General features: G+C 44.0%; 2 protein-coding genes across 4 annotated transcripts; one reads left to right on the top strand and one right to left on the bottom strand.

The window, feature by feature from the left end:
- The first annotated feature begins 421 nt into the window (after window positions 1-421).
- LOC119174346 (uncharacterized) lies at window positions 422-4,461 on the top strand. Of its 3 annotated transcripts, XM_075885489.1 has the most exons (5): window positions 422-563; window positions 1,194-1,711; window positions 1,838-3,153; window positions 3,922-3,972; window positions 4,336-4,461. In XM_075885489.1, exons 1-4 carry the CDS (start codon window positions 518-520, stop codon window positions 3,941-3,943), a joined length of 1,902 nt encoding a protein of 633 aa, XP_075741604.1. In that variant the 5' UTR covers window positions 422-517; the 3' UTR covers window positions 3,944-3,972; window positions 4,336-4,461. The 3 variants fall into 3 exon arrangements, with proteins under 3 accessions (XP_075741604.1, XP_075741603.1, XP_037281107.2); XM_075885488.1 differs by having other exon boundaries at window positions 1,194-3,153; window positions 3,922-3,946; XM_037425210.2 differs by having other exon boundaries at window positions 1,194-3,153.
- A 2,533-nt stretch (window positions 4,462-6,994) lies between these two features.
- On the bottom strand, window positions 6,995-24,964 carry LOC142791430 (uncharacterized). Its single transcript, XM_075885487.1, has 6 exons — window positions 23,194-24,964; window positions 22,489-22,638; window positions 20,829-21,032; window positions 16,455-18,050; window positions 15,381-15,530; window positions 6,995-7,364 (listed from the first exon to the last, which is right to left on the bottom strand). Exons 1-6 carry the CDS (start codon window positions 24,759-24,761, stop codon window positions 7,163-7,165), a joined length of 3,870 nt encoding a protein of 1,289 aa, XP_075741602.1. The 5' UTR covers window positions 24,762-24,964; the 3' UTR covers window positions 6,995-7,162.
- Window positions 24,965-25,360: the final 396 nt, after the last annotated feature.

Raw genomic sequence — 25,360 nt, 5'->3', positions numbered from 1 at the left:
ATGTAGTCAGACTGATGTGCACGTTACTGAGCATCACACATTCAAAACTTCAGGAGCTCTCCACTACCGAGTCTCTTATAATCATATATTTAACAAGGGCGGAAAAGGCACACAATTATTGTATTATGCCATTTCCCTTCAGGTATCACGGAAGACTGTGCTTACCTACCAATAACGTATGGAGCAGAATACAATTGTTAGTGTCACTGTCACTAGTTATCGCATGACCTATTTATTTTCTTTGAATTGACCACTGAACTAATCATTTGCAGCGTCATTGTTTACGTGGGCGGGTTGTGAAAAGTTTTATTCTTCTTGTTGCCGTCGACAGAATACCGTTTTTTGTGGTTGACAGGGATGAACAATACGCAATGGCTTTTCTGCAGAAAACACGTGACCTATGAAACTTGTCGTGACAGCGACTGGGAGACGTATATATACCCAGGCTAGCTGCGGGATAAGGTCACAACGCTTGGCCAGTAAGCGTTGATAAAGGGGAAAGACGGGCATTTTCACCATGAACGGAAAACTTCTCGCCGCAGTCCTAACCGTCCTATGCTTTGGTGAGTGTTGGTGTCTGATGGTTCAAAAATGAAATGTTGTAAACTTACTGCTTTTAATAAGCGAGAGGTACCAATTTTATTTAAATGTTTTTGATGTTGCTTGAATTTCTTATATGATACCAATCATTGTTGCGGGTAGGAAAAAAATAAAGCTTGTAGGTACCGTTATATTTTGCTCCATGTACGGCATAACCTAACGAGTATCAGTGCAAGTCTGTTCGTAAGGTGACAAGAAATTCGGAAAGATGTTTTTTGGAACACTTTCATACTCTTGGGTAAGCTCATAGCAAAATGGAAACTCGCAGTATGCAATCTCCAACCATTGCAGCGTAGCCGTCGCTATACGCCTCACCAAACATCACGAGATGAAATAGCACGGGAGAGATGAGGATACTAACACGTCGTTTACTGGTGAAATGAGCATTCAAATCTCTTGTAGCGAGGATTTATGCTAGAAAAAGTGATACACTGTATAAGACTACGCTATCCAGTTTAAGAGCTCAAAGTTATTGTCATGGGGTTACATGATGCCGACATGAAGCAAATAAAAAAGGTTTTGTTTCTGTTCTGTCACACAGTCTATCAAACAAACTTTTTTAACGATCAAACTGCCTTTTTTATATTTTTCAGCCTTTGCAGACAGAGCTGCTGCATTCGTAAATGGAGCAGGGCTGCTTAGTTATGGCTTGGGAGGAGGCTATGGAGGCCTAGGAGGCTTTGGCGGCCTAGGAAGCTTCGGTGGCCTAGGAGGTTTTGGTGGCGTTGGAGGCTATCGCGTTCTCGGAGGCTACAGTGGTCTTGGGGGCCTAGGAAGCCTTGGTGGCTTCGGAGGTCTGAGTGGCGTAGGAAGCCTTGGAGGTCTCGGTGGCTATAGCGGCTATGGTGTCCTCGGAGGTTACAGTGGCCTAGGAGGTGTCGGAGGCCTTGGTAACCTAGGAGGACTCAGTAGTCTAGGATACTTTGGAGGTCTCGGTGGCTATGGAGGTTCCCGTGTCCTCGGAGGTTACAGCAGCCTTGGAGGCCTAGGAAGCCTTGGTGGTCTAGGAGGTCTCAGTGGCCTAGGAAACTTCGGAGGTCTTGGTGCCTATGGAGGCTATCGTGTCCTCGGAGGTTACAGTGGCCTTGGAGGCCTAGGAAACCTTGGTGGCCTAGGAAGTCTCAGTGGCCTAGGAAGCCTGAGAGGTCTTGGTGGCTATGGAGGTTATCGTGTCGTCGGAGATTACAGTGGCCTTGGAGGTCTAGGAAGCCTCGTTGGCCTGGGAGGTCTTAATGGCCTAGGAAGCCTTAGTGGTCTTGGTGGCTATGGAGGTTATCGTGTCCTAGGAGGTTACAGTGGTCTCGGAGGTCTATCAGGGTATGGAGGTCTTTCTGGTCTAGGAAGTCTCTCTGGCCTTGGCGGACTTTCAGGTCTCTCTGGACTTTATGGAAGCTCCCTTGCTCTGTCAGGTCTTAGCGGAGGCCTCAGAGGACTTGGCGGACTGTACGGGCTTGGTGGTTATTCTGGTCTTAGTGGACTCTCAGGGTTGTACGGAGGTTACTCAGGCCTTGGAGGCCTCTCTGGTCTCATGGGAGGTTATGGAGGTTACTCCGGCCTCCTCAACGGTGGTTACTTGGGTGGATCAAGAATTTTTGGAGCCTATAACCCATCTGTACTTTCATACGGTACCCGATTCGGTTCAGTAGGCTACCCAGGTTCATTCGGAGGACTAAATGCACGTGTTGTGGGAGGTTATCCCGGAGTCGCTGGACTCTACGGAAGCTCTATCGGTCTCTCAGGACTTGGAGGCTTCTCTGGACTTCTGGGAGGCTATTCAGGTTTGTCAGGTCTTTCGACTTTGTACGGGGGATACCCAGGCGTTCTGGGTGGACTCAGCGGTCTTGGAGGATCTCTAGGACTTCTCGGTCGTGGTTTTGGTCTCTCCGGTCTGTCTGGCGGTTACTACGGACCCCTAAGCAGCGGTTACTTGGGTGGCTCTTCAGGACTTTTCGGACTCTCTAGCCCATCTGTATACTCATATGGCGGCTCACTCGGCTCGCTAGGCTACCCAGGATCTTTGGGAGGTCTTTATGGAGGACTTAGAGGACTCATTGGAGGCTACTCTGGTAGTTATCCCGGATACTCCCGTTTAGTTGGAGGCTACACTGGTCTGAGTGGGCTTTCAGGACTGTACGGAGGATACCCAGGACTCTCTGGCCTGTCCGGACTTCTCGGAGGTTACTCTGGCCTTTCCGGCATGTACGGAAGTTACCCTGGTTTTTCCGGTCTTTCCGGCGTATTCGGAAGCTACCCACGTTCATTCGGCCTCTCTGGCACATATGGTAGCGGGTATGGCAGCTCACTTGGATACGGCTCATTCGGAGGCTTTGGCTACCCTGGTGTTTACGGTGGGAGATTAGGTGGATTCGGTGGCTACGGATTTGGTGGCCTAAGTGGATTCGGCGGCCTTGGTGGATTCGGCGGTCTTGGTGGATTTGGCGGCCTTGGAGGATTTGGTTCATTCAGTCCCGTCTCTGGAACTCTCCGTAACCTGGGAACAACCTCAAGCATTGGTGTTCTTCCTGGTGCTGCTTCAGGAGCAGGCGTGAAGGGGTAAGTGTTCACAAAGTTCTCTGAATGGTTTTTCTAAATTTTTATATCATAGCTGCCTTCTTGACAGCAACAACTGTATAATTGGTATGCTAGCGTTATCACGTGATGCAACAGAACATTTTAACACTTCTAGATTGCAAGAGCGCAGATAGCTACAACTTGCATGAGGGTAACTGGGGATACTTTCGCTTCACCTTGTTTTTCTTAACATCGAAGTCTTGCATAATATGAAGTATAACTGCTGTTACTTATAGTATTACTCCCATTTATATAACTCCTGTTAACTTAGTTGTGTGCAAGTAACGCACACAAATTGTTGCTGTTAAGCGTTAGTGAAGCTATTCCAGAAACCCAGAAATATTTTCTTCCACTTTCATTACTCGTTCGCGCCTTTCGTGTAGAAGTACATAGAAGAGACAGCCAGAAGCACATTGGCTGTCTTTTATTGGAGCGAAATGCGCTTGCGCTTCATGGCACCAGGGTACACTGAAGTACGTGATAGCTCAAAGTTCTTGATTATCGTATGCTCCAAACATCTTTCTTTTATACGGAAGATATGTAGCTAATCTTCTTAATTAAGAAAATAACTGGTTTAACAAAACATCTTGCGCTCTCAGCAACCAATCTGCTGCAAAGGTTCAAAAATGGAAGAGTAATTCAGCTCTTAATGGTCCGCACATTTTCTCAACAAAGGGCGTTGGTAATGTAGGTAGCTTGGGAATTTTATATTGTCTACAAACCGTATTTTGCTGTTGTTGTTGTTTGCAGAGTGAAGACTGTTGTGGTCTGAAAAGCAAGTTATTTCCCCTTCTTCATTACGTATGTTATTTTATGTTATTTTTAGGTACTAGCAATGTTGTAAGTCGTGTAGATGTTGCCAGCAGCAATAACTAAACTAATGCTGACCCTTACAGGAGGTTTAAATTGGTTTCCTCTAAAAAAAGCAGTTGTGTTTTGTATTTAATTAATCTCAACGGCCATCTCAAAAGCGTGATTCTAAGTTACACCGCGAAAATGTTCATCTATAATGCCATTATAGTGGGTTATATTGAAGTGTGAAATAAGTTATATATTTTTTACTAAAAAGCTGTTTTAGTCAATTTTTCTTTGAGTAAATTTCAATAAATTCTTTGTAGTAAGCATTAGTTGAAAGTTCATTCCAACTTTCATTCCTCGTTACAGATACGAACTCAAGAAAACGAACCGATAAACAATAAAATATGAGCTTCAAAAATCTACTGAAGCCACGGAAACTGCAGCAAGGCACCATCCCCTACTACCTTGCATAATAAACTGTTCCCGACGCCAGCTGTTGTCTTCCAGATACGCTTTTTTTGCATGAACTTTTATCCATATTCACACTGCCAGGCAGACAAGGTTCAGCATCATAGCAACATAAAAACTACCCATCAAAACTTCACCAAATTTAGTGGACCAATGGTGCAGACTGTACGGTGTCTTGGGTAATGAGTCTTGATCGTCACTATGCTGTCAATACGGGAAATGGAAAAGTGTGTACTCTATTTTATATTGCGCGGGTAGACGCGGATGCTAAACTTGAAGCTCGTACGCAGATTACATCACATTGTTTTGGTGTGACAAATCTTAAAGCACCGTACCTCTACGCCAGGTTGCCGAGTTCTCCGAACTTTGCATTCATAAGAGCTAAGACGTTTGCTAAGGGAGCCCACTTATTCTTCTGCGGTCACATTATCGGTCATTATTATCGGTCCCACTAACGTGTGATGGATATCGCGCATCATAAACTTAAGTATGCCACTACGTTTGTGTCCGAGTTGTTGTGATCCAGAAGCAATAATTCTTGTCGACGGGCGGCCATGCACTGCTTTCGAATTCCGCAAGCATGATTGCAATCATTATACCAGCATTGCATGTATTAGTGATATTTAAATTTCAGCGATCGCGTATAGCTCCAGCTCATAGGTGATGTAAATCTTCAAAGAACGTGATCCATGAAGAGAGAAGGGGAGGAGCTATAAACTATTTGAAGGGCGTATAGTTCTTATAAGCGTTATCACTTCTGCCTCCCGCAATTTTCAGGAACTGCGGTAAAACTTCCAGCCACTGAGCAATATATAAAACAGTGGTTAATAACAACAACTTTAAAGAGTTTACGTCCCAATACGACAACATTGATACTAGAGACGCCGTAAGAAAGAACATCAGAAATACTAGCAGCTGTAGTTGTTTAACGTGCATCTAATAGACCCATGTGTCTCTCGGGTTCCATTTTCCTGGAAATGCAGTGGCCGTGGCGGCGTCTCGATACCGCGACCTGCGAAACAGCAGTCAAGCACTATCACCCCTAGATAAAAGAGGCGGCTTCAAAACTGAAGTTCTGGGGGTAGAATGAGCTGCAGGAAAATAAAAGCGACGTGAAGGAAGGAGGGGATCTTGCGCCTCATTCATCATGACCATGTTTTGTTTGGCTAATCAGTATAAAGATGCTCACTAGCGTAAAGTAAAAGGTGATAAAACCCGATAATAATGAACACAAATATCTAAAAGACTTTTTTGTTCTATCTTACGTTTTTCAGCTAGCTTTAGATTTTGACGTATAAACAATGTACAAAGGTCAACATCGCTGCCATTTATGAGGTTGATGGCAACGACTCAATCAAAATTGAGGAGGTTTTTAAGTTATTGATCCAGTTGTGTAGTTTTCTGACGAGACCAGCACACAACTGGCAGACTCCTTTGAAGGGACACCAAAGAGGGACCACGACTTGGCTTATATTGACAAACTACACTCTGAGCACTCTAATACCATAGCGATCGCTATTAGCTGATTCATTTTGAGCTGACAAAATCAAGGTTGAAATTTTATTTCGAAATTTCTCCATGAAATCACCATACGTGACGTCTAAAATTTCAGATTGCATTTTTCGTGCTTTAACAACATTCTCAATGAATTTTTTTTAAACACCGTATGCTAGGTCTATGGCACCCACATATGAAAGTTCAATTCATTTTTATTGATTAGAAGCTACGGGAAACCCAGTGGACACCTTAAAAATCTATGATGTTGCGGAGTTCAGTGCGGGAATCTCAAAGTGGCTTCTTTGCCCACACTTTCTTTTCGTGTGTTTTCTGCTTACCAAGCGTCACGTCACGGTAGGAGTAATGTTTTCGGGATTGTGAAATTGTACTTTACTGATACGCGAAAAGTTTCTTGCTCGTTAGTGTGCCTTCCAGACTTATTACGGTCAGCAAGTGTCGGCGTCGCGCATTTGACTTTTGGGCAGCTTCAGACACCGCTCAAAGCTGCCGCATTGTGGCGCAGCTATGTCACAGAGGGCATCGTTCACGCGCCGGAGCGCTTGCACAGTGCGACACGAGCTGATGATTGTGGTGGTCACCGTGCATTCACTGCGCAATTTTCGAGGCAGCTCAAATATAGTTGTTAAATGGCAATGCCGAACATTATTTTCAGGCTGGCGAATGGTTCTCGTTAAAAGAGAAAAACTAAAAGCCGTTTTTTCGTTCACCGAGTAACAAGCATCAGCGCGGGATACGAAAAGGGGCCTACCACTGCAAGACAGCAGCGGCTCCAATTTAGAATCTATGTGCGCGTGTACGTGTACAAAGAGCATTGATACTCCCAACATCATCACTGTCTGGGATTGCGATTTCAATGGCCTACATACTGGCCACTTACAAAATCGATGTCCTATTGTTCAACACACCTGGCAGCATTTGCAGCTCGCTGCACCTGGTAATTACGCTCAAAAGGACACCCATGATCTTCTGCACTGGGCGCTTTAGCTTATTTGGGAACACAAAATACAAAAGAAAAGACTCTCTAACAGCAGACACCAAATACTTTTACAGAAAATTTATTTTCCACCTGCATGCACAAAATGCGAGGCATGACATGGAAAATATACTAGCAAACAGTACAACATATACAAAACCTCTATGCTTCTCCACAACCTTATACAAATATAGCCATCGAAAATGCAGTGCAGTGGCAATTCATATACTATAATCAACTCGCTACCTCGGCCAGCAGTAAGAGGGCAACACTTTTCCAAACCAAATACCGTGGCACCATCGCATTGCTTCCCGCCTTAGATGCCTCACTTCCAGTGTAATGTGGTACTGTTTTGCCTGTTTCTGCAATATTACTCCGTGATCCTTTGAGTGGGCCTCGTTTCTTCTGCAGCACAATCTGTCCACGATCAGGTTCTCTGTAATAAAAAGCACTTCTTCATTACTATCAAAAACTTCTTAAAGAAGCATTTACCGATATGTTTGCCAAATAAACAGTTTGATTAATTTCATTACTCTTTCAATATTTGTTCATTTACTATGATATAAAAGAAAGAAGTTGTGCCCAGCTACCTGTGCGCTATTTTTTAGACTTGAGTTACCATTTCTACATTATTTCTTCTAAATAGTTGTACTTTCATTCAACAAGCAGTTCACGTGATAGTAAAGGCCACAAAAAAAAGCGGGTGAGGTTCGATAAGGAGCACAGCATTAGGAATGTCGTCTTACCTCTTCAAAAACGTTTCGAACAACTGTTAAACATTAATCAACTGCCATGAATAAAAATAATTGCGACACCAACTAATTTGAATCTTAAACGCAGTAAGGGGGGTGGCTTGCTCATTTAGCCTCTGAACTGGCGTAGCTTAACAGAGAGCAGTCGCAAGGAATCATGGCCGCTGCATCAAGTTAAGTGGCGTTGGTACTGTTTTTCGCTTCAACAAAAACTGAATGAAAAAAAAAATTCAACACGCCTGAAGGTACCAGCACTCCGCTGATGCTTCTCAGAGAAGGGCATGCTTGACCCCTCCTAAAAGCTTAGTTTCTTATTACTGCAAAAACGTTGGTTACTGGCAGAGTCACGCAGCACTCCTCCCCTTTGTTCGTTCTAAAGACACCCGACCGGTTTCCCGACCACTTGAACAGCGATCGTCAGCTGCCTTAACGTGCTTTCACTTGCGCATAAAACAAGCGAAGCCTTTGTACTTTATCCTGAACCTCTCGGGGACACCCATGCCGACGGCAAAAATTGGGCCAAACTGTTCATATAGGTATTATTTTAACAAAAAGGTTTTTGTAAAGAGGAAGGCTTACTAAAAAAGCTCTCCCTAAGAGCGCCTGCGCGGGCTGTTCGGGCTAACCATGTTCATTGTAAACAGCTTATCACAGTTGGGCGCTTCATTTCTTTCACTTATATTGCATTTAATTTTAATAAGAGCAAGGCCCCTTAGGTCCGGCGTCACCGCCACCACCGTCACCGTCGAAGCTCCCTGCATCGGGACAGTGCACTGAGCAAAACAAAAGGTGCACGCTTACGTACAGTGCAGCGGGAGGGCAGGCGCGGCGGCACATGGCTCGTTTAGTTATTCCCGCCACCAAGCGCAGCAGACGCTCTGACGTTTGCCTACCGTTTCTAAAAAGTTTCGCTCATCTGTAGCATTCGTACACGGAGCTATTACAAGTTTTGCCTATGACTTGCTCAATATTTCAAAGTCCCAGAGCTATTCTCTACAGACCTTTGTTACTCTGTAACACTTATTTCAGCCAGTTCCGCTCATGGGCGTATAGGTTAGGTTAGTTTAGGTTAGGTCATTAGCGGAGAGTTCTAACCAATGACAGACAGTACCTATACGAGCAAAATATTTTCCGCATTTGGTAGTTTACTCTGAGGATTGCAGTGTTGAACGTTGCAAAACAAAGCTAAGGGCTTGTAAATTGAAATAACTTGAGACTGCGCATCTGCATGAGTACAAGACAATATTACTAGTGCAGTCGTTTTGCTTAAAACAAAAGGTGAGAACTGAAAATATTAAAAGCGCAAGGCGAATACATAATATTTTTTATTGATAAACCGCATAAGTTGAAGTGGTTTATCGCCTAGTTTGGCCCCATAAGTATCTGCCGAGGACTACAGTACCACTCGACATAGTTTGTCAATAAATATATTAAAGAATCATCAATCATGAGCGAAATGTGGTGTTTCCTCACAGCGTTCATAATAACTTTTCTCATCAAGGCAGACACCTTGAGGTGGTTAGACTTGTTAATTATGTCCGTAATAAAACTGAATTTTAATTAACCTTTCACATAATGAGGAAAAATGGTCAGGTTAAATGGGCCTCTGGTGATTGGTGCAGGGCAAGGAAGTTAAATCAAGTTCACCATAGAAAGCGAAACTAAAGCTCCATTGAGCCCAACTATCAGGTGACCAGAATAACGCCACTGCTGACGACCGCGATTTGATGTGGTGTTAGTTCTGCCAGTGTTAACTTTGTTTCACCATACATGCTCTAATCGCTAACGATACCCTTACGTCCGCGATTTGAAGTAGAGTGGTGGTTGCTACCAAAGTCGATTTGTCTGTGACAATTTACTTAAGCACCGCATGTTCCTTCTTAATTCGATGGTAGAATTTCGATGAGGCAGTGTATGAGCCATTGCAGTTACCGCATTGAAGAAATGTGGATTAACACACATCTCCCGAATGGGGTTTTGCGCACCGGGGGCACCATAGCGAGTTCAGGCATACGCCCTTGACTTGACCTAGTCTAAATCACTGGTGACACTGAAGTGGCTTTTGCAGAAAAGGCTGAAGAGGATATCGAAAATGTCCGACTTTGACATGGGATGGTGAGCAGTCGCCTTTGAAGACCAGCTTGCGACAGCGTGGCTTCCCATGGCGGTGTGGCTGAGTGATGACAGCTCCCGCAATGCCTTGCCAGCCGAAGTGGAGCCAGCTTTTGCATTTCAAAGATGTCGGAAACTTGTTATTTTCTGGCAATGCCCCCACTTGTAGATCAAGGGGCGTTGATATGATAGTGTAAATGCTGCGTTAGTTTTGTAATAAAATATAGTTGTTTCCGATAAAATAGCACACAGAAATGAGTATGGGTGACTGACTCTCCGATGAACTTTGCCTCCAACTAGAGGCGCTTACTAAAGAAAACTATAGTAACACTAATACGCAGTTGGAGCACTATGTAACACTAACACGGTTCCACATTCGTTCCGGACGACCCAACAAATATAACTATTCTTCTCCGTTGTTGTAGTTGTAGTTTCACAGTGAAATGGTTCAAATTATATTATTCGCGAATGATATACTTCTCCCTGTTTGCAAACAGTGTGAAGTTACTGCCCCACCCAGCATACCCTCTCTCGTAGCAGGTGCTGGTTGGCAAGAAAGTTTCGTCGGTGGTATCCTTCTGTGTGGCAGCGCTGCATGTGTATGCATTTCTTCGGCAGATATTGCTGTGGTTTGCTATTCTCTAAAGTCACATGCACAATTCTGTTAGGTTAACATGTGAAAATGTGCGTGTCGTAGAAAACTAGCCCCAAACAGCGCACTACTTTACCACACTCACCCACCAACGGGGCTGTTTTGCCAATCACCACCTTCATATGCGCCGGTGACGTCACGCTGTGACGTACACCGGTAGAAGTCTATTTCCAGCGGTTCTTTTGACAAATTCCTACAGTAGTAGCCGTCACTTCGCAGGAAGGGCTGCAATGTTCCTATCTCACCCTACCACCTGTCTCCACTAGTTCAAAAGTAACTTCACAATAGTTTTCTTCATCGCATAATTCCAAAGTGTGTTTCAGGTTCAAGCTGTCGTGCTCAACGTTGATGGTATTGCTTTGAAAAAATAAATCAAAAACGATTGTTGGCGTTGGTTTACTGGTACTAGAGGCTGGATTTATGGGCACTGATAAAAAGGCTTTTAGGCACCCAAATTAGGCAGGCAAAACGCCGTTTAAGGCCCCTAAAATTGTAAATATAGGCACAAAAAGCTGTAATAAACTTCAAATTTTTGAAGAAATACGTGTGGGATCCGTTTTTACTGCAAGAAATCCAACAGACATATTTCAGTTTATGATGGCAGTAAGGCGATAATGGTTTTAGATAGGCACAATTTTTTTTTCGGCAGCGTTTGCAGAACACAGTTTCTCCTTCTCTAGTCAAGCATGATGAGTTTAGCGTCCACCGTCGAATAAAAACGCTCCTGGGTCGCTTTCTTTACGGCATGGGTGAGAAAGGCAACACAGGAGCAAGGAAGGAAGGAAGAAACAAAATGGAGAAGGCACGGAGGTTAACCAGAAAGACATCCGGTTGGCTAACCTACACTGGAAGATTAGGGAAGGGGACAAGAAATCTGAAAAAAGGGGGAAGAGAATGAAAGGAAATACGGGAGAGACAGGCAGCAAATTCATTGCAGCGTGTAGAACTGCACCACAAGTCAGAGGCGTTCACACAGGAGCAAATAGGCGCAGTGGTAATAGGCCGGGAGGGTCTTTAAGCATAGTGTGAACTTAGTCTAACCGCACGGGGTCAATTTTTCTTCTGTCTGTGAACACCTTAAAGGGCCTTTCGCCAGATTTGAGATTTTCTAGCAGGCAACAGAAACGCGTGCACTGGGCGCTCGCGATCTTGTCTTCGAAGATTTGCTATAATACGCACCCTTAAAAGAGGTGAAATATCAGACTTGACCTTCATCCGACGGGCAGACGTCCCAACATGGTTGAGGTGGCATATATAATTAACAAGGGAAGATCCTGCGTACGTCAAACTGACACTGCGGAAATTAATTAAGGCGACGTGTGTAATTCGTGCAATCAGTTGCCTGAATAGAATTAAAAAGGTTGACACCAAATTTAAACGATACAAACAGAATCTATGGGTGTGTTTTTTTAACTTCATATCAAGCGAGTTGGGGAACTTATCTGCTTCCATTTTGTTTGCGGAGGTGTTTTCGCATCGTGCCAGTGCTACCATTCACCACACTTGGCGTGTTTTTGGTGAATCTCCAGCAGTGCGACGTTGTGTATCGTGGTAAGGATACAGGATCTATGCCAACCTCACCCCACGAGCGCGTATAGAGAGATCCATCCCGCAGTAACAGGCAGTACAAAGCAGAGAACGTTGAAACCACTCGACACTGTTTGCGTGCACAACCTGGGATAAGCATGACATGCAAATGTAATCTTGCGTGTACATGACGTATTGATGCATCGGTGTCGTGTGATCTTCTGACTCCGAGTTGGTCCGATACCGAAGAGGGCAGGGAAGACGTTTCCCTCGCGAAGTCTACACCGAGCGAGTGGCAAAGGTTTTAAGCTTATCTCTTCGCATCATGCTTTCGCGGCTCGTCATGAATCAATTAAAAAAAAACATTTCGTTGGGCACGCAACAAGTAAAATACATGTATAGAAGCTAGTCGGCCATCCTATTGGCCAAGAGGCATTGTAGGCTTGACAGTGCTGAAAGGAAGTTATGAGATATAGTATAGGTCGCACGCGAGAGAATTCTGAATGCTCAATTTTGCACGGTAACGTGAATGCCAGTCTTAAACATTACTCGAAAGCAAAATTTGAGGTTAATTGCCGCTAGTAAAGGCACCAATTTTTAAAGTAGACATTTAGAGTCACATATAGGAATGGAGGTACAAACGTCCAAAATAGGCATTTAGAGGCACTATAAAAACATTATAAAAGGTCTTCTTAACCTCTAATTTGTGCTCATATAACAAAGTGGCACGATATCGGAACGTAAGAAACAAATAAGGCATTTGCGTATAATTCGGTGTCTATATATTATAATGCAATATTATTCAAATTTTAAAGTTGCAATTTAAATGTATTCACAGGACACATATTGAACTAAGGAACCCCGCAAACCAAATTTAGAAACTCTAGATAACTCTGCAGTTTCATATTTCTGCATGGGTGCGGGCTATACTGGCCGATTATGAGCAACGAACGTTGTGGGTGTAACTCTGAGTGAATAACCTAAGCAATGATTAACAAGCGTGAGTGCTCATCTGAGTTTTCAGCTCTTCGTGACGTCGGCATCAGTGTGACGTATACAGAGAATGCTTGTGGTGTTGAAAAAAAAAGTGGGATTTGTCGACGTCGCGGATATTGACGGGGGTCACACGAAAGCACGACTGGCACCCAACGAGGCCTTCTCCTCACCCCTCTTGCACCTTTCTCAGGATGCTCTCAAAGTGGTTCTGGCTGGTTGCGCCACGAATGCTTTACTTTTTCTTGAGGAAGGAAAGGGGGGGGGGAATAATCAAAGTATCCCCGTCGTTACATTCGTTACACCGCACGACTCCCCCGGATTTGAAAACTGTGCGTTCTGCGTTACCGAATCTTGAACACGCAATGTCTCAAGTGCTCCCCGCTGTGGGGTGCTAGTTTCTAATAATTTAAGGTGACTGCTTTGAAGTGACGCTAAGCTTTGTTGCAATTAACGAAGTTAACGTTAACTATAGAATAAGTTGCAGTAATAACGACTGAATTCAGCACTATCAGATGCATGGTTACAAATAAGAGTAAAAAAGTCCCAAAATATTTCTTTATCAGGCGTTACTTTGACGTTCCTGACAATGAAGCGTAAAGTTCATAAAAAGTATTTTATTATTATCTTTCCGGAACCTGTTCACTTTCCTTATGCAGAGGATATCAGCCAGGTTTAATGACCATGTATTTCTCGAATGATATGATTTATGCACTGCTGACTGGCAAAGCTGGCAGCAGCACACCAAGATTCATCGCACGAATACTAGTGCACACAGCGGAAAGAGAATCACTGAGATTATAGAATAAAACAAAAACGTAGTGACAAGTAAGGTGGTCTACTCTATTTGGAAGAAACACCGTTAACGTAATTAAAAGCGATTTCCGTGACATCTATGACTTGTTCTGCATGGTTTAACTGTTTTAAGTTTATTCCGGTACCATTAGTATTACCGCTTCATCGCGTGTCTAATAGGCTCTGGGGCTACTGTAACCCTCCAGGATCAGGTGGTGCTGAATACCTGTCAGTGAAAGATAAGAACAGGTTTGAGAGCAACGAATGCATACATTTCACCGGCATTGTGGTTTCAGGCGCAGTAACTGGCCATGGCCGAGGTATTTCCCAGATTAAGGATGTATTGTTGCCCTCCACCCACTACTAGCGCAACCACTAGTAGCGCAACTAGTAGTGCACTAGTAGGCCACTACTAGTGCAACCAAGCATAGCTGGCTCATATTCTGCACAACGCTCAATAGTTCACAAGGCCGAGGCTGTCCTAAAAAGTGTGTAGGCAATAAAAACCCGAGGCTTCATTACGTACATCTCCTTGCAGCTCTGCGGCTTCAGTTGCTCAGAAAAATCAGAGCCATGGCTTATACAGCCGTTATAGCGCTAACGTTTTCACAAGAAAAACGTGCTCTATTCAAGAAAGCTGTAAATGACTCTTCCGATTGCCAAAATCTTGGCAAGGTAATTCAAGAGGATTGCAGAGAATATTAGCAATATTCTGCTATTACTGCAAGAAAAGAGCGTATCACGCAGGAAATATTTGAACTTTCGCGCTCAGTGGTTGATATTTTTAGCATAATAAGTGCACAGTTATCACGCATGTTACCGTAATCTATTTTTTACAGCGACGTTTTGAACTACAATGCTGGCTGGACCTTATGATTCTGTCAGCCATGTTCGCTTTCAAAATTTAATGGGGTTTTTCACGGTCATGTATCTTTTTTTTCAAAGTTTTCATTCGATATCGTGTTTATTATTCTTTTGTAGTTGGAAGGTCACAAACTTTATGAATACTCAATGCCTTACCTCAAACCAGAACAACAAGAAATTTTGCAGATTATTTAGTTTTCTTCTAAATGCATAAAACAAGCCATGGTGAAGAAAGGCATGAGAGGAAACGTGGCTGGTGTTATTTCCCCCATTATTCAAGAAACAAACACCGAGTGCTTTATGACAAATGATGGAGAACTGTAAAATATTAATGCAGTACATGGATAGCGTATTGTCACCCAATTGGCAGTCTTGAATGAGGCTTTTTTCATTGTTAGGGGAAGGTAATTTGTTCCTTTGAAAATATATTGAACGAAGAGGAGATAGGCTTCAGGTATACAGAAAGGGCTAAATTATTGTGGTTTTCAACCTGAAGACCAAGCAATAATATGATTTTAGGAGTAACTCCCTTCAGACGCATGCAGTTTTGACTACGTTATCCCACTTCAGCCAGGCACATCGGTAGAGGTCAAATGTGTAAGCTTTTAAATAGCAGGCTTCGAAGATTGGGTGGGATATTGACTTAGTCCAAATGTTTGTAATATGCTCATGCTGCCACTTCCATCTTTTTGTATTTTTGAAGTTTTATACGACAGCAACCCACCGCATCTTTAAGACATTGCACAAAATTACTCACTCTTTTACGAGAATGCTCTTCCACATGGCACAAATATTTTGCCTTGGACCTTGACTTCGGGTAATGTTGTTCGGTACAATGTTTATATACGCCGGGTCGAAAGAGGAGTACCTAGGCCAAGGTACCTTTGATCCGGGTATCATTGGGCGCCTAAAAGAAAAAGGAATACAGAATGCGACATATGTATATAGCCCTGCATTGTGCATTTTGTCCGTGTCATTTCGCATACAGACATTCTGCATAAAGAGAATTAAAACTGTATTTATTCGGAAGATGGAAGATTGAATTAACTAGAATTTATGAATACCGGGTGTCGCTAGCGTGAACATTTAAACAACGATACGAACCAAAGTTGCTGCCATGAAGAAGTTAAGATCGCTTGTCTGAACACTAGGTCTAGTGGTAGACCATGTTCAAAGATTTTCGACGCTTTTAAGAAAGTGAGAAACTGTGAAAAAATTAACATGGGTGACTGCTGAAGCATAACACACACACAAATATCCCCATCCACTGGCGTTGGGGCATATTCTGCGGAAGTATATTGATTATGATTCAAGTATAATCGAGAAATTACAGGCTCTCAGAAAGATACCAGGCATTGAATGAATCTCGGCACTAAAAAATTTTACAAAATGTCAAGGAAGTAATTACGAACTGCCATTCTGCAGTGTAAACACGTCCTTGTCGTTTCAGGGGTGACATAATTGAACACTGTAATATTATATCGAACACTGTAATATTATTGTAAGAAATTCTCAGAATGATTTCGTTTTAAGTCGAATTAACTGCATGAACTCTATCACTTTGAACTGCCTGCAACATTTTTCACGTGTGCTGTTTTATTATTGATAAACCAGGTCAGCTGCCAGGTCATAAACGGTCTTTTATTCTCAAGAACATCTGCGTTAAAAACCATAAGTGAGTCGTAAGCGCTAGAATTAAGGATTCGCCAACAGTGGTTGAGGATCAAGGCAAATATAAATCGACGAAAAGAATAGTAGTGTTAGTGACGTCACACACAATTCAAGGAAAGTGCTGTGTATGATCACAACAGATTAATTTAGAAAAACTTACCCTGTCTTCACAAACTGTGACACAGAAGTGACCATTGCTTTCATAAACTGCTCCTCTGCGGCGGTGTACTTCAGTTGCTTAAAGCGATCGGAATCCTGTTGTCGAATCCCAGGAATGAACTTGCCCTCATCTCCAAGGAACACAATAGAACCCAGGTCAAATGCGAGGTCGTCTCCATGAGCTGCCTGAAACCATGCTGGCCAGAGGCTGAATGACGGTCTATAGTCGAACACGTATCTAAAGACAGCTATCTTCTGCTCTGACGCCTCATCTGCGAAGAATGTGGCAGGGCATACGAACAAACCGTCTCCCAAAATCTCACTTAGAATAGTAATCACGTCTTTTGTGTCGTGGCCGAGAGACGATTCCGAAAAGTAGAATTTAGTGATCTCTGTCACATCTTCATCTGATAGTTTAAATGCAGTTTGAATAGCCTTTTGAACAGCCAATCGATAGTCAAGAATAAGTAGGTCATTGAATCGGGGCACCGCTTTCATTACGTTGTAGAGGAACAAGGCGCCTTCGTTGGCCGTAGTACCGATCATGATTTCCTTGCTCCTGATGTTGTTCTTCCAAGTGCTGATCATATAGGGATCATCCGGCAGATATTCATCCCCATAGACTGGTCCGTATGTAGAGTTCTTCACATAGAGATCTTTAACTTGCTCAAGCAACTGGGATTCGTTTACACCTCTCAAGCATTTCAAAACCGCACCAATTTCCCGCTCTTTCGCCGCATCGCACGTAAGATTCGCACCGAGTTCCCTAATGCTATCCACTGAGCGAGAAGAAAATTTTGACACAATATTCATGGGACTGCCACTCAGCAGAACAAGCCTCTTAAACAGCCCAACACTATGCGGTGATATGGCATGAAAACCAGCAGAGATAGCTCCAGCACCGTGTCCTATAAGAGTAACTTCTTTGGGGTCTCCACCGAAGTAGCCAATGTTGCGTTGTACCCAGGTAAGTGCAAGCTGCTGGTCCCACAGCCCCCAGTTTCCAGGCAGATCTTCGTTTTCAACAGAGAGAAAACCGCACACGTTGAGGCGGTAATTGAAGCTCACAAATATGGTATCAGTCATTGCTGCGAAGTTTCCGCCATCGGGAAGGTAGGGGCTCGAGTGCCCCCATTGGAAATTTGTACCATGAACGAAAACAACTACTGGAAGCCTCTTGATGTCACAGGAGTCATCCTTGCACACAGACGCTGGCTTACGGACGTTGAGGCGAAGACAGTCTTCCGAATAATCAGTATAGTAGACGCTAACGTCATCCGTGTAGTAATGTGCAGTCTGTGGACACGGCTTCGGCTTGTCTACGGCGGCGTACGTTCCATTCCATGGCTTGGCAAGTACGGGTTTCCCGAAGCGAAGGGGGCCTGTCGGTGACTGTGCGTACGGTATGCCGAGGTATACGTCCATGGCCTTGCCTCCAATGGACATGCGCACTCCTGAAACGAGGCCCGTGGCAGTCTTGATGACGGATGCCTGGTCATCTTCGGCAGCGACTACGAATGTCAGTAATGCGGCAGCGAGAAGAAACAAGGCCTGCAAAGCGGCCATGTGGCCGCACCGAAACACAGTCTCTATCGGACTTCAGCTCACTATTAGGCGAGTTCGAAATACGTATTAGTTCGCTCTCATTCGCCAATTTCTTCGAAACGTGGTCTCAGGGCTTCGGAAGTCCTGCCAGCAGCCAAGTTTTCTGTATCGCGGCGATCAAAGCGTTCAAGGATGCCTTACGAAAGTAGGTCCTGTTACTCCGCCGCTGCAGTGCGATGAAAGCTTGCCAGGAGACGCTTGCTTTTCACGCGTGCCGTCGTTATCTAAATCCGTAGTGTTTTTTTTCTAAATTGAAAGATTCTTTTGAACGCAAAAAAACGAACCACAAGAATTTGTCGCAAACTAAAATATTTGAATGAACCCAAATGTTCAGGAGACATGATTAGGGCTTGGCTTAAAGTTTATTTCCCATATATTGTGTTATGTTTGTATGTAGCCCCGTGCACAAGGTGACAGCCACTGATGGTAGGCCGCCGGTGTGCAGAAAAAGAGATAACACAATTAACGTTGCATTGTACAGTCATCAGCAAGATTAACACGAATTCTCCAATGCGTGACCACTACTTCGAGTGATGGCAGTCGCGGAGCGCTGCGAGCTGTTGCCAAGATTATGCATTGTCAATATATTGGCATATATGGGCAACAACTCGGCAACAGTATGCATATAGCTTCGCGGCGCAAGAGTCAATCAAACTGTTTCAGGACACGCAGCGGGGCGTTCGTGTTAAGCTTGATGAGGACTGTTCTTTATCAGATTTCACGGGGCATTGTAGTTTCCTCGGAATCATTGAATATAACATGTCAGGTGGCTGTTTGCCAAGTTTATCAAGAAAGAAACTTTGAAAAACTTGAAACTTGGACTATCTCGTTTTCGCCTAGAACAATCACATAGCAGCTTTGATGTTTGGTGATCATTTTCATGGAATATAGAATGACAAGCATGTGTGACACACACACACATGGGTGTGTGTGTGTGTGTGTGTGTGTGTGTGTGTGTGTGTGTGTGTGTGTGCGCGCGCGATTTAATGTGTGTGTTTCGGTTGTTGTATGAGCGGGTGGGTGCGTGCTTGCGCGTGTGTATGTGAAGGAAAATTAGTAAGGGGAGGCGTGTACACGTGTCTGTGTGTGAAGAGGGTTGGTACATGCGTACACGCTAGTAAAAACTGCGTAAAATGCTGAAGATTCATTTTCCTACTTTTTACTTTATCGTGTTCGTGGCGTAGAGTTTCATACAAAAATACCGAGAGGGGAATGTGGCGGTAGTGTCTACGTGGGCTCCTTCAGCGGCGCTTGTACCCCCATGGAAATGATGGGAAGTACAGGCTTCGGATCTGCTTCTGATGAATAATGTTCTTGAGACTCGCGACGCTCCTTTTCCGAGTGTAAAAGAATTGATATGAAGTTATAATAAATTAAAACTTGCTTTATTCTTTCGTACGCAAACTTTCCTACTAGAAGTTTTTGTGATCATGTCGTAGAAGTGGAACATGGACAAATTTAACCATCAGGGTATGCATCGCTCTGCTATAGCGTTCCAAATTTGGCATCACGATTTAATAATTATTTTTTGCATTACTCTAAAAGAAACGTGCATGTTTTCCTATGAAAAGTACGCATTTTCTATTTACGCAAATAACAGTACAGTATGAAGGGAGAAACACTTATCGTTTCGTCTTCTGCGATGCTAAGTGCGTCTGTCCCAGTGGTCTGCCCCCCACGCACCTATGGATTTGTCGTGAAGTCGAGTCAGCGGAGCGGGACGGTGCGTCTACTTAGCTTCGTCGTCGCTTTGCAGTCGATTTAAAACGAGTTTAGGCAAGACGTGCTCGCTAAAAAACATAAACTCGAGGCGATACCCTGCACTGGCATGAAACGCTACATCTAGGCACAGCGTTGAGTAGACGACGGTTCGTTTAAACTGTCAAACGTGGTTCGCAAAGCTCCAACGTCACAGCAAATCAAGAGATCCAGTGGTCGTCAGTTTCTTCGAGCAACAAAGGCACTGCTTCAGCCTGTTTTCCCGCACTCCACTGCCCGCTCTCCGCGAAGAACGAAACTGAAACTGTAGTAAAAGGTTTGTAGATATGTCACTAGCTAACCCTATCCCATCCGAAGCCGCTGTACTTCCCATAATTCCCATGGGGGTACACGATGGCAGCGCCAGATTTCTCTCTAGGTATTATTGAATTAAACTCTATGCGTTCGCGGCATTACTTCTCACGAGCCCAACGATTTATGGGCACCTGACAGTGGACCAGAGGGCGCGACAAAGCTCTTTGGGCCGCATAAGCATTGTTGGTACCGACCACCAGGGATACTTAAAAAATGGAACGCTCGCTGAACACAGAGACACGCTGAAGTGTCAGTGCCCTTTTTGGCACGTTTGCAAAGAACGCTTCCCTGGCGCTTACATAATCAGCCGGGACCGCCTTGCTCACACCTAAAAAAGAAAATGATATGCACGTGCAAGTTCAGTTTTGCTGCGCCTACTCGCTAGGCTGTGTGTTCTGGCACTACCATCAGATCTCGTAAACTGCATTGCCGGGTGCCTATACACGGCTGGTTCGGGTGTGCACTTGAGTGGTGTGACTGTTAAAGCCCTTCTTTATGGCATGTAAGAAGTTCTTGTCAGGAAAGCGAAGTGTTACATGGCGTGGGTTGCTTATGAAGGTCACACAGTTCCACGTGTTGTTTTTGCATATTTCTTGTGAACCTAATAATAGGTACACATTCGGCACGCTGATAGTAAGAACATTCATACAAACATTTATTAATAATTCACATATGTTATAAAAACTAAGAATTAGACGGTACAACCGCGATGTGCATAGAAAGCACAAACGCGGCGCTTGCCACAGTGAGGCAGTGGCCGACGTACGAGGTTTCCCTGGCACCCGATACATGTTTTGCGGGTGGTTGCTCCGTCTTCTTCCCGACTGCTGAAGTAGTCTTTTTTGACGTTTTAGAAGAAGTTGGTTTTCTTTGGACGTCCTGTGTACTAGTTCCAGGTTCTCTGAAAAAAAAACAATTGTGTGTTGTTATCCTTAAATACAAAATGAGCCAAACAAAAAAAACATATACAGGCGTCAATGATGAAATTAAGAACCATGGATTCACTTGGCGTCTGGTATCGTTCGTGGTGGTGGTGGTATAACTCTATAGTGAAGCAGAATCAGGAGGCTTGCTTGCCTGAGCCCCGACCGCACATGAGACATGTTGAACAAACTGTTTTTCCTCTGATGGACTCGCTGAATAGCGCACATGTAGTGCTGTATATATAAACTGTGAAGCGTGGTCCACCACCGTAAGCAGGGGCCCCCGAAAGAGGTGGCTTGTGTGCTTTTGAGTTCGAGAGACAGTGGGATTGGGCGTGTTGGTATAACAACATAAAGGTTGCTTATTAGCGCAAACGAAAGGGCAGGAGGGGTCAGGAGACATACTTCCACTACATGGGCTTGAAAGTGGCTCTTCCTATCCGTCGTATTATACAGGCGTCGTTCGCGTGTATCTTTGAGTTCAACTGTTTCTCTTGTGCTAGGTTAGGACGTCTGGTGAGCTCTTGCTTGGGAGCCAATTACCCGTTTAATGACACAAACATTTCTAATTTCAGATGAAGCAGTTGCCACTTAGAGCTCTGTTTTTTATATTTAGGGGGATAGTAGAAGGTGGATAGTTTGTCATTTTTTTATCTTTGAGAATTCAAGCCTTTTTGGGGTCTGACAAAGACGCCAGAAGATCACCGATGGAATAATAATAATAATAATAATAATAATAATATAACAGTGCTTTCACGTGACTGATGGGAACCATAACATTTTCTCTAACGAGTGATACTTGGTTAGGTGTTTGGTAAACTAAATAACTCGTTTTCTGTAAAGACAGCATTGTGGCAAGTAGAAAACGTAAGCTTCGAACATTCGTATAAAATGTGTTCGCTAAGGTTCTCTAGAAACGTTGATATATTAAAATAACATTTATTTTATTTTAGGTCACAAAAGTGATTCTATGATGAGGGACGCCTCAATGGAGAGTTTAAAACACAAACCACGGGGAGTTGTTTAACTTGAATCCAATTCTAAGTACATGGGCCCCTTCATGACGGGTAAATGAAAAATTTAATACATAATAGCCGCGGTACACTGTTTCAGTAGAAAACACAGGCATGAAATAGAGGAAAAACAACAGGAATACAATTCAGTTCAACCTGGTAAGCCACCTTGCGCTGATGATAAAAAAACTGAAAAATTATAATTTTGCAGTAGATGCCTTCACATGAATATATATTTCTTGCGCTGTATTCATTTCTTACTCTAGACACTTTTTTTTATTAAAGTCATTTTCTTTATCTGTACTTTCTTTCACAGTTATACTCAATCTGAACACTGACAGCTGATTCATTAAAAGGTAATCAATAATGCGCTGGACACATGTTATATGTAAACCCTGGAAAAAATATACATGTGACTTACTTTTTCATCAGTACACGCCTCCAGACCTTACAGATCTCAGTGTTTGGCCCACGTTGCCTCGTTGTGTTGCCAGGTCGGATGTTTATGTACTCCGGGTTCGCGGACGAGTACCTCGGCCACTCTTCTTTCGTTTCTGGTATTGTAGGCTTTCTAAAAGCAAATTTCCAGCTTGATGAGCAATATAATTACCATGGACATATAGACAGATGAGTTATTGTACTGCGATTATCGCTAAGTTAAGTAACTGTTCCTCTAAATGTGTCCATTAGCTGAGCTGATGTCACACAACCATCGCTGAAAGGTATAGTATAAATATGTCAAAAATCGACAAAAACGCATTAAGAAAATGTTTTATTACAATGTCCGAGTGAAGGTAGCACTTTGGTTAATTTACTTGTTCCGTGAAAGAATATTTGTACACGTAATTCAATCATTACGGAAAGCTTCATGCCTCATCCGCGAACGCACTTTTTGAGGGACGTCTTGTGTACTAAAAAAACCTTACTGAAAGAATAATATAACCATATAGTTATGAACCATCTGCATCAGTCATCTAAGAGCAACTTTAAAGCTTTAAAAAGAACACTTGAGCAGTTATTCCTGAGACTCACTATAAACCAAGCCGAATAGCTCTTGACCACAGTTTTATACCTTCAATATCGTGCAGCACTTCCATATACAATGGTAACGTTAAAGTAGACTCACCCTGTTTTGACAAAATCCGACATTGACGCCACCACCGCCTTCATAAATTCCTTCTCTGCATTGGTGTATCTGAGTTGTCTGAACAAATCGTAGTCCTTCTTGCCGATTCCTGGCTCGAATCTGCTCTCATCTCCGTAAAACAATATTGAGCCCAGAGTGAAAGGGAGATCGTCGCCGTGAGCAACCTCAAACCAGTCGGGCCAGAAGCTAAACGAGGGTCGATAGTCGAACGTGTACCTATATACCGGAATTTTTTGCTCGGATGCAAAGTCTGCGAAGAAAGTAGCTGGGCACACGAAGAGGCCGTCTCCCAGCATTTCTCCGAGGACCCGAAGGATTTCGTCTTCGGTGAGCTCCCCCTTCAGGGTGTCGAAGTATGCACTGGTAATTTCTTTCGCAGCTCGAATGGGAATTCCCAGAGTCGTGCTAATCGCAATCGTGATGGTCGATCTATACTCTTGCGAAAGGAGACTCCTGAGATGTGGAACTAGTTTCATGGCACCGTAAAGAAACATTGCACCCTCGTTGGACGTAGTTCCAATAATGATCTCTGTGCTTCTAATCTTCTTCTTCCAACTACTCAGCAGAAGCGGGTCGTCTGGAACGTATTCGTCTCCGTATATCGGTCCATACAAGCTCTTACGTAGATCGAGACCACTCAATTGCCCTAGCAACAAATTCTTGTCCCGGTGCCTCAGACAGTCCATGACTACATGCAGTTTCCGTTCTCGTACCCCTTCGCACGCCAAATCTGCACCAAGTTCCATGACGCTTCCAACAGAACGGGCCGAGAGGCTGGCGATTGCGTTCATGGGGCTGCCGCTTTGCAGAATCATCCTCTTAAAGAGACCTACACTCTCCGGAGAGACAGCGTGGAATCCAGCAGAAATTCCACCGGCACTATGACCCATTATGGTGACTTCCGAGGGATCACCGCCGAAGTTTTCAATGTTCCTCTGGATCCACTTCAGCACAAGATTCTGATCCCAGAGGCCCCAGTTTCCGGCGACTTCCTCGTTTCCCGCGGAAAGAAATCCGAACACGTTCAGGCGATAATTGAAGTTAACCATGATTGTGTTCGTTAGAGCAGCGAAGTTTCCACCATCGTGCATAAAAAGACCAGAGTCACTCCACTGAAAGCAACCACCGTGCATAAAGACAACCACCGGAAGCTTGGAGTTACAGACGTTCTGCTCGCAGTCGGATGCCGGCTTCCGTACGTTAAGATAGAGGCAGTCTTCCGAATTTTTGGTGTAGTGGAAGCTCACCTCATCCGTAAGGTAGTGGACAGTTTGCGGGCACGGAGGAGGTCTCTTGATGGCTTGGAGCGTTCCGTTCCACGGCTTCTTTGGGTTGGGTTTGCTGAAGCGGAGAAGATCCGTGGGAGGTTCGCCGTAAGGAATACCCAAATACATGTCGACTTCTCTGCCATCGATGGTTTCTCGTACACCGGAAACAAGGCCGGAGTCGGTGCGGATAGCGGGAGACTCGCGAATCGCGGCGTCGACGAACCAAACTGTCCACACGAACAGTACACACTTCGAGACGGACACACGGATGGCAGGCATGTTTGCTGACCGGCGAACTTGTGCTGACAGCGTCCATACGTATATTGAGCCGTGCTCGGCAGCCCCTTTCAGCCGACTCAATTTCCATTCTTACTGCTAGTATGTGTCCTCCAAGTGTATCAGTGTCGAACTTTTCTTCGCGCAAGCCAACTGCCTATCGCGTATATCAGAGTGGCTGAATGCGCCATTAGAGTAAGGTCAAAGGTATTTTGGTTCAGGTCAGGCGTGGCGAACGCGATGGCTCATGGGTTTGCGTGCCAAGATTTTCCACCATTGAGTTGTGCAACGCGAAGCTAACTAAATGATAAGAAAGTTTCTGATATATAAAACAAATGCCCAGAAGAGAATATACTACACGTACTCTTATGTGCTTGAGTATTCCCGGGATCCTTAGAAGCTGCAATAATTCACACGCGAGAAATTTGATTTCATTAAGTGCCTCAGCTAGCGAAATAGGAGCATGTGTTGTTCTAAATAGAATAGATTCCAACTAATTAAAATCACATACAGCAGACCCATCTACATCAGCCGCCTTTAAATAAACTCATCATGCCTAATTAAAAGCCTAGTTAGCGTCAAGAAACCTCCAACTAGCTCAC

This window comes from Rhipicephalus microplus, unplaced genomic scaffold (assembly GCF_043290135.1).
Source record: "Rhipicephalus microplus isolate Deutch F79 unplaced genomic scaffold, USDA_Rmic scaffold_166, whole genome shotgun sequence".
In the NCBI taxonomy this organism is placed as follows: Eukaryota; Metazoa; Arthropoda; class Arachnida; order Ixodida; family Ixodidae; genus Rhipicephalus; species Rhipicephalus microplus.
The sequence above is the reverse complement of the archived record's forward strand: the minus strand, read 5'-3'. Positions and strand labels throughout refer to the sequence as shown.

Bases quoted from the DNA above. Each gene is read 5' to 3' on its own strand.
- LOC119174346 (XM_075885488.1), top strand. From the start codon at position 518: ATGAACGGAAAACTTCTCGCCGCAGTCCTAACCGTCCTATGCTTTG. The intron at 564-1,193 runs GTGAGTGTTGGT...TATATTTTTCAG, and splicing joins CCTAACCGTCCTATGCTTTG to CCTTTGCAGACAGAGCTGCT. The intron at 3,154-3,921 runs GTAAGTGTTCAC...TGTTGTTTGCAG, and splicing joins TCAGGAGCAGGCGTGAAGGG to AGTGAAGACTGTTGTGGTCT.
- LOC142791430 (XM_075885487.1), bottom strand. From the start codon at position 24,761: ATGCCTGCCATCCGTGTGTCCGTCTCGAAGTGTGTACTGTTCGTGTGG. The intron at 22,639-23,193 runs GTGAGTCTACTT...ATTTGCTTTTAG, and splicing joins TCGGATTTTGTCAAAACAGG to AAAGCCTACAATACCAGAAA. The intron at 15,531-16,454 runs GTAAGTTTTTCT...TTTTTCTTTTAG, and splicing joins TCACAGTTTGTGAAGACAGG to GCGCCCAATGATACCCGGAT.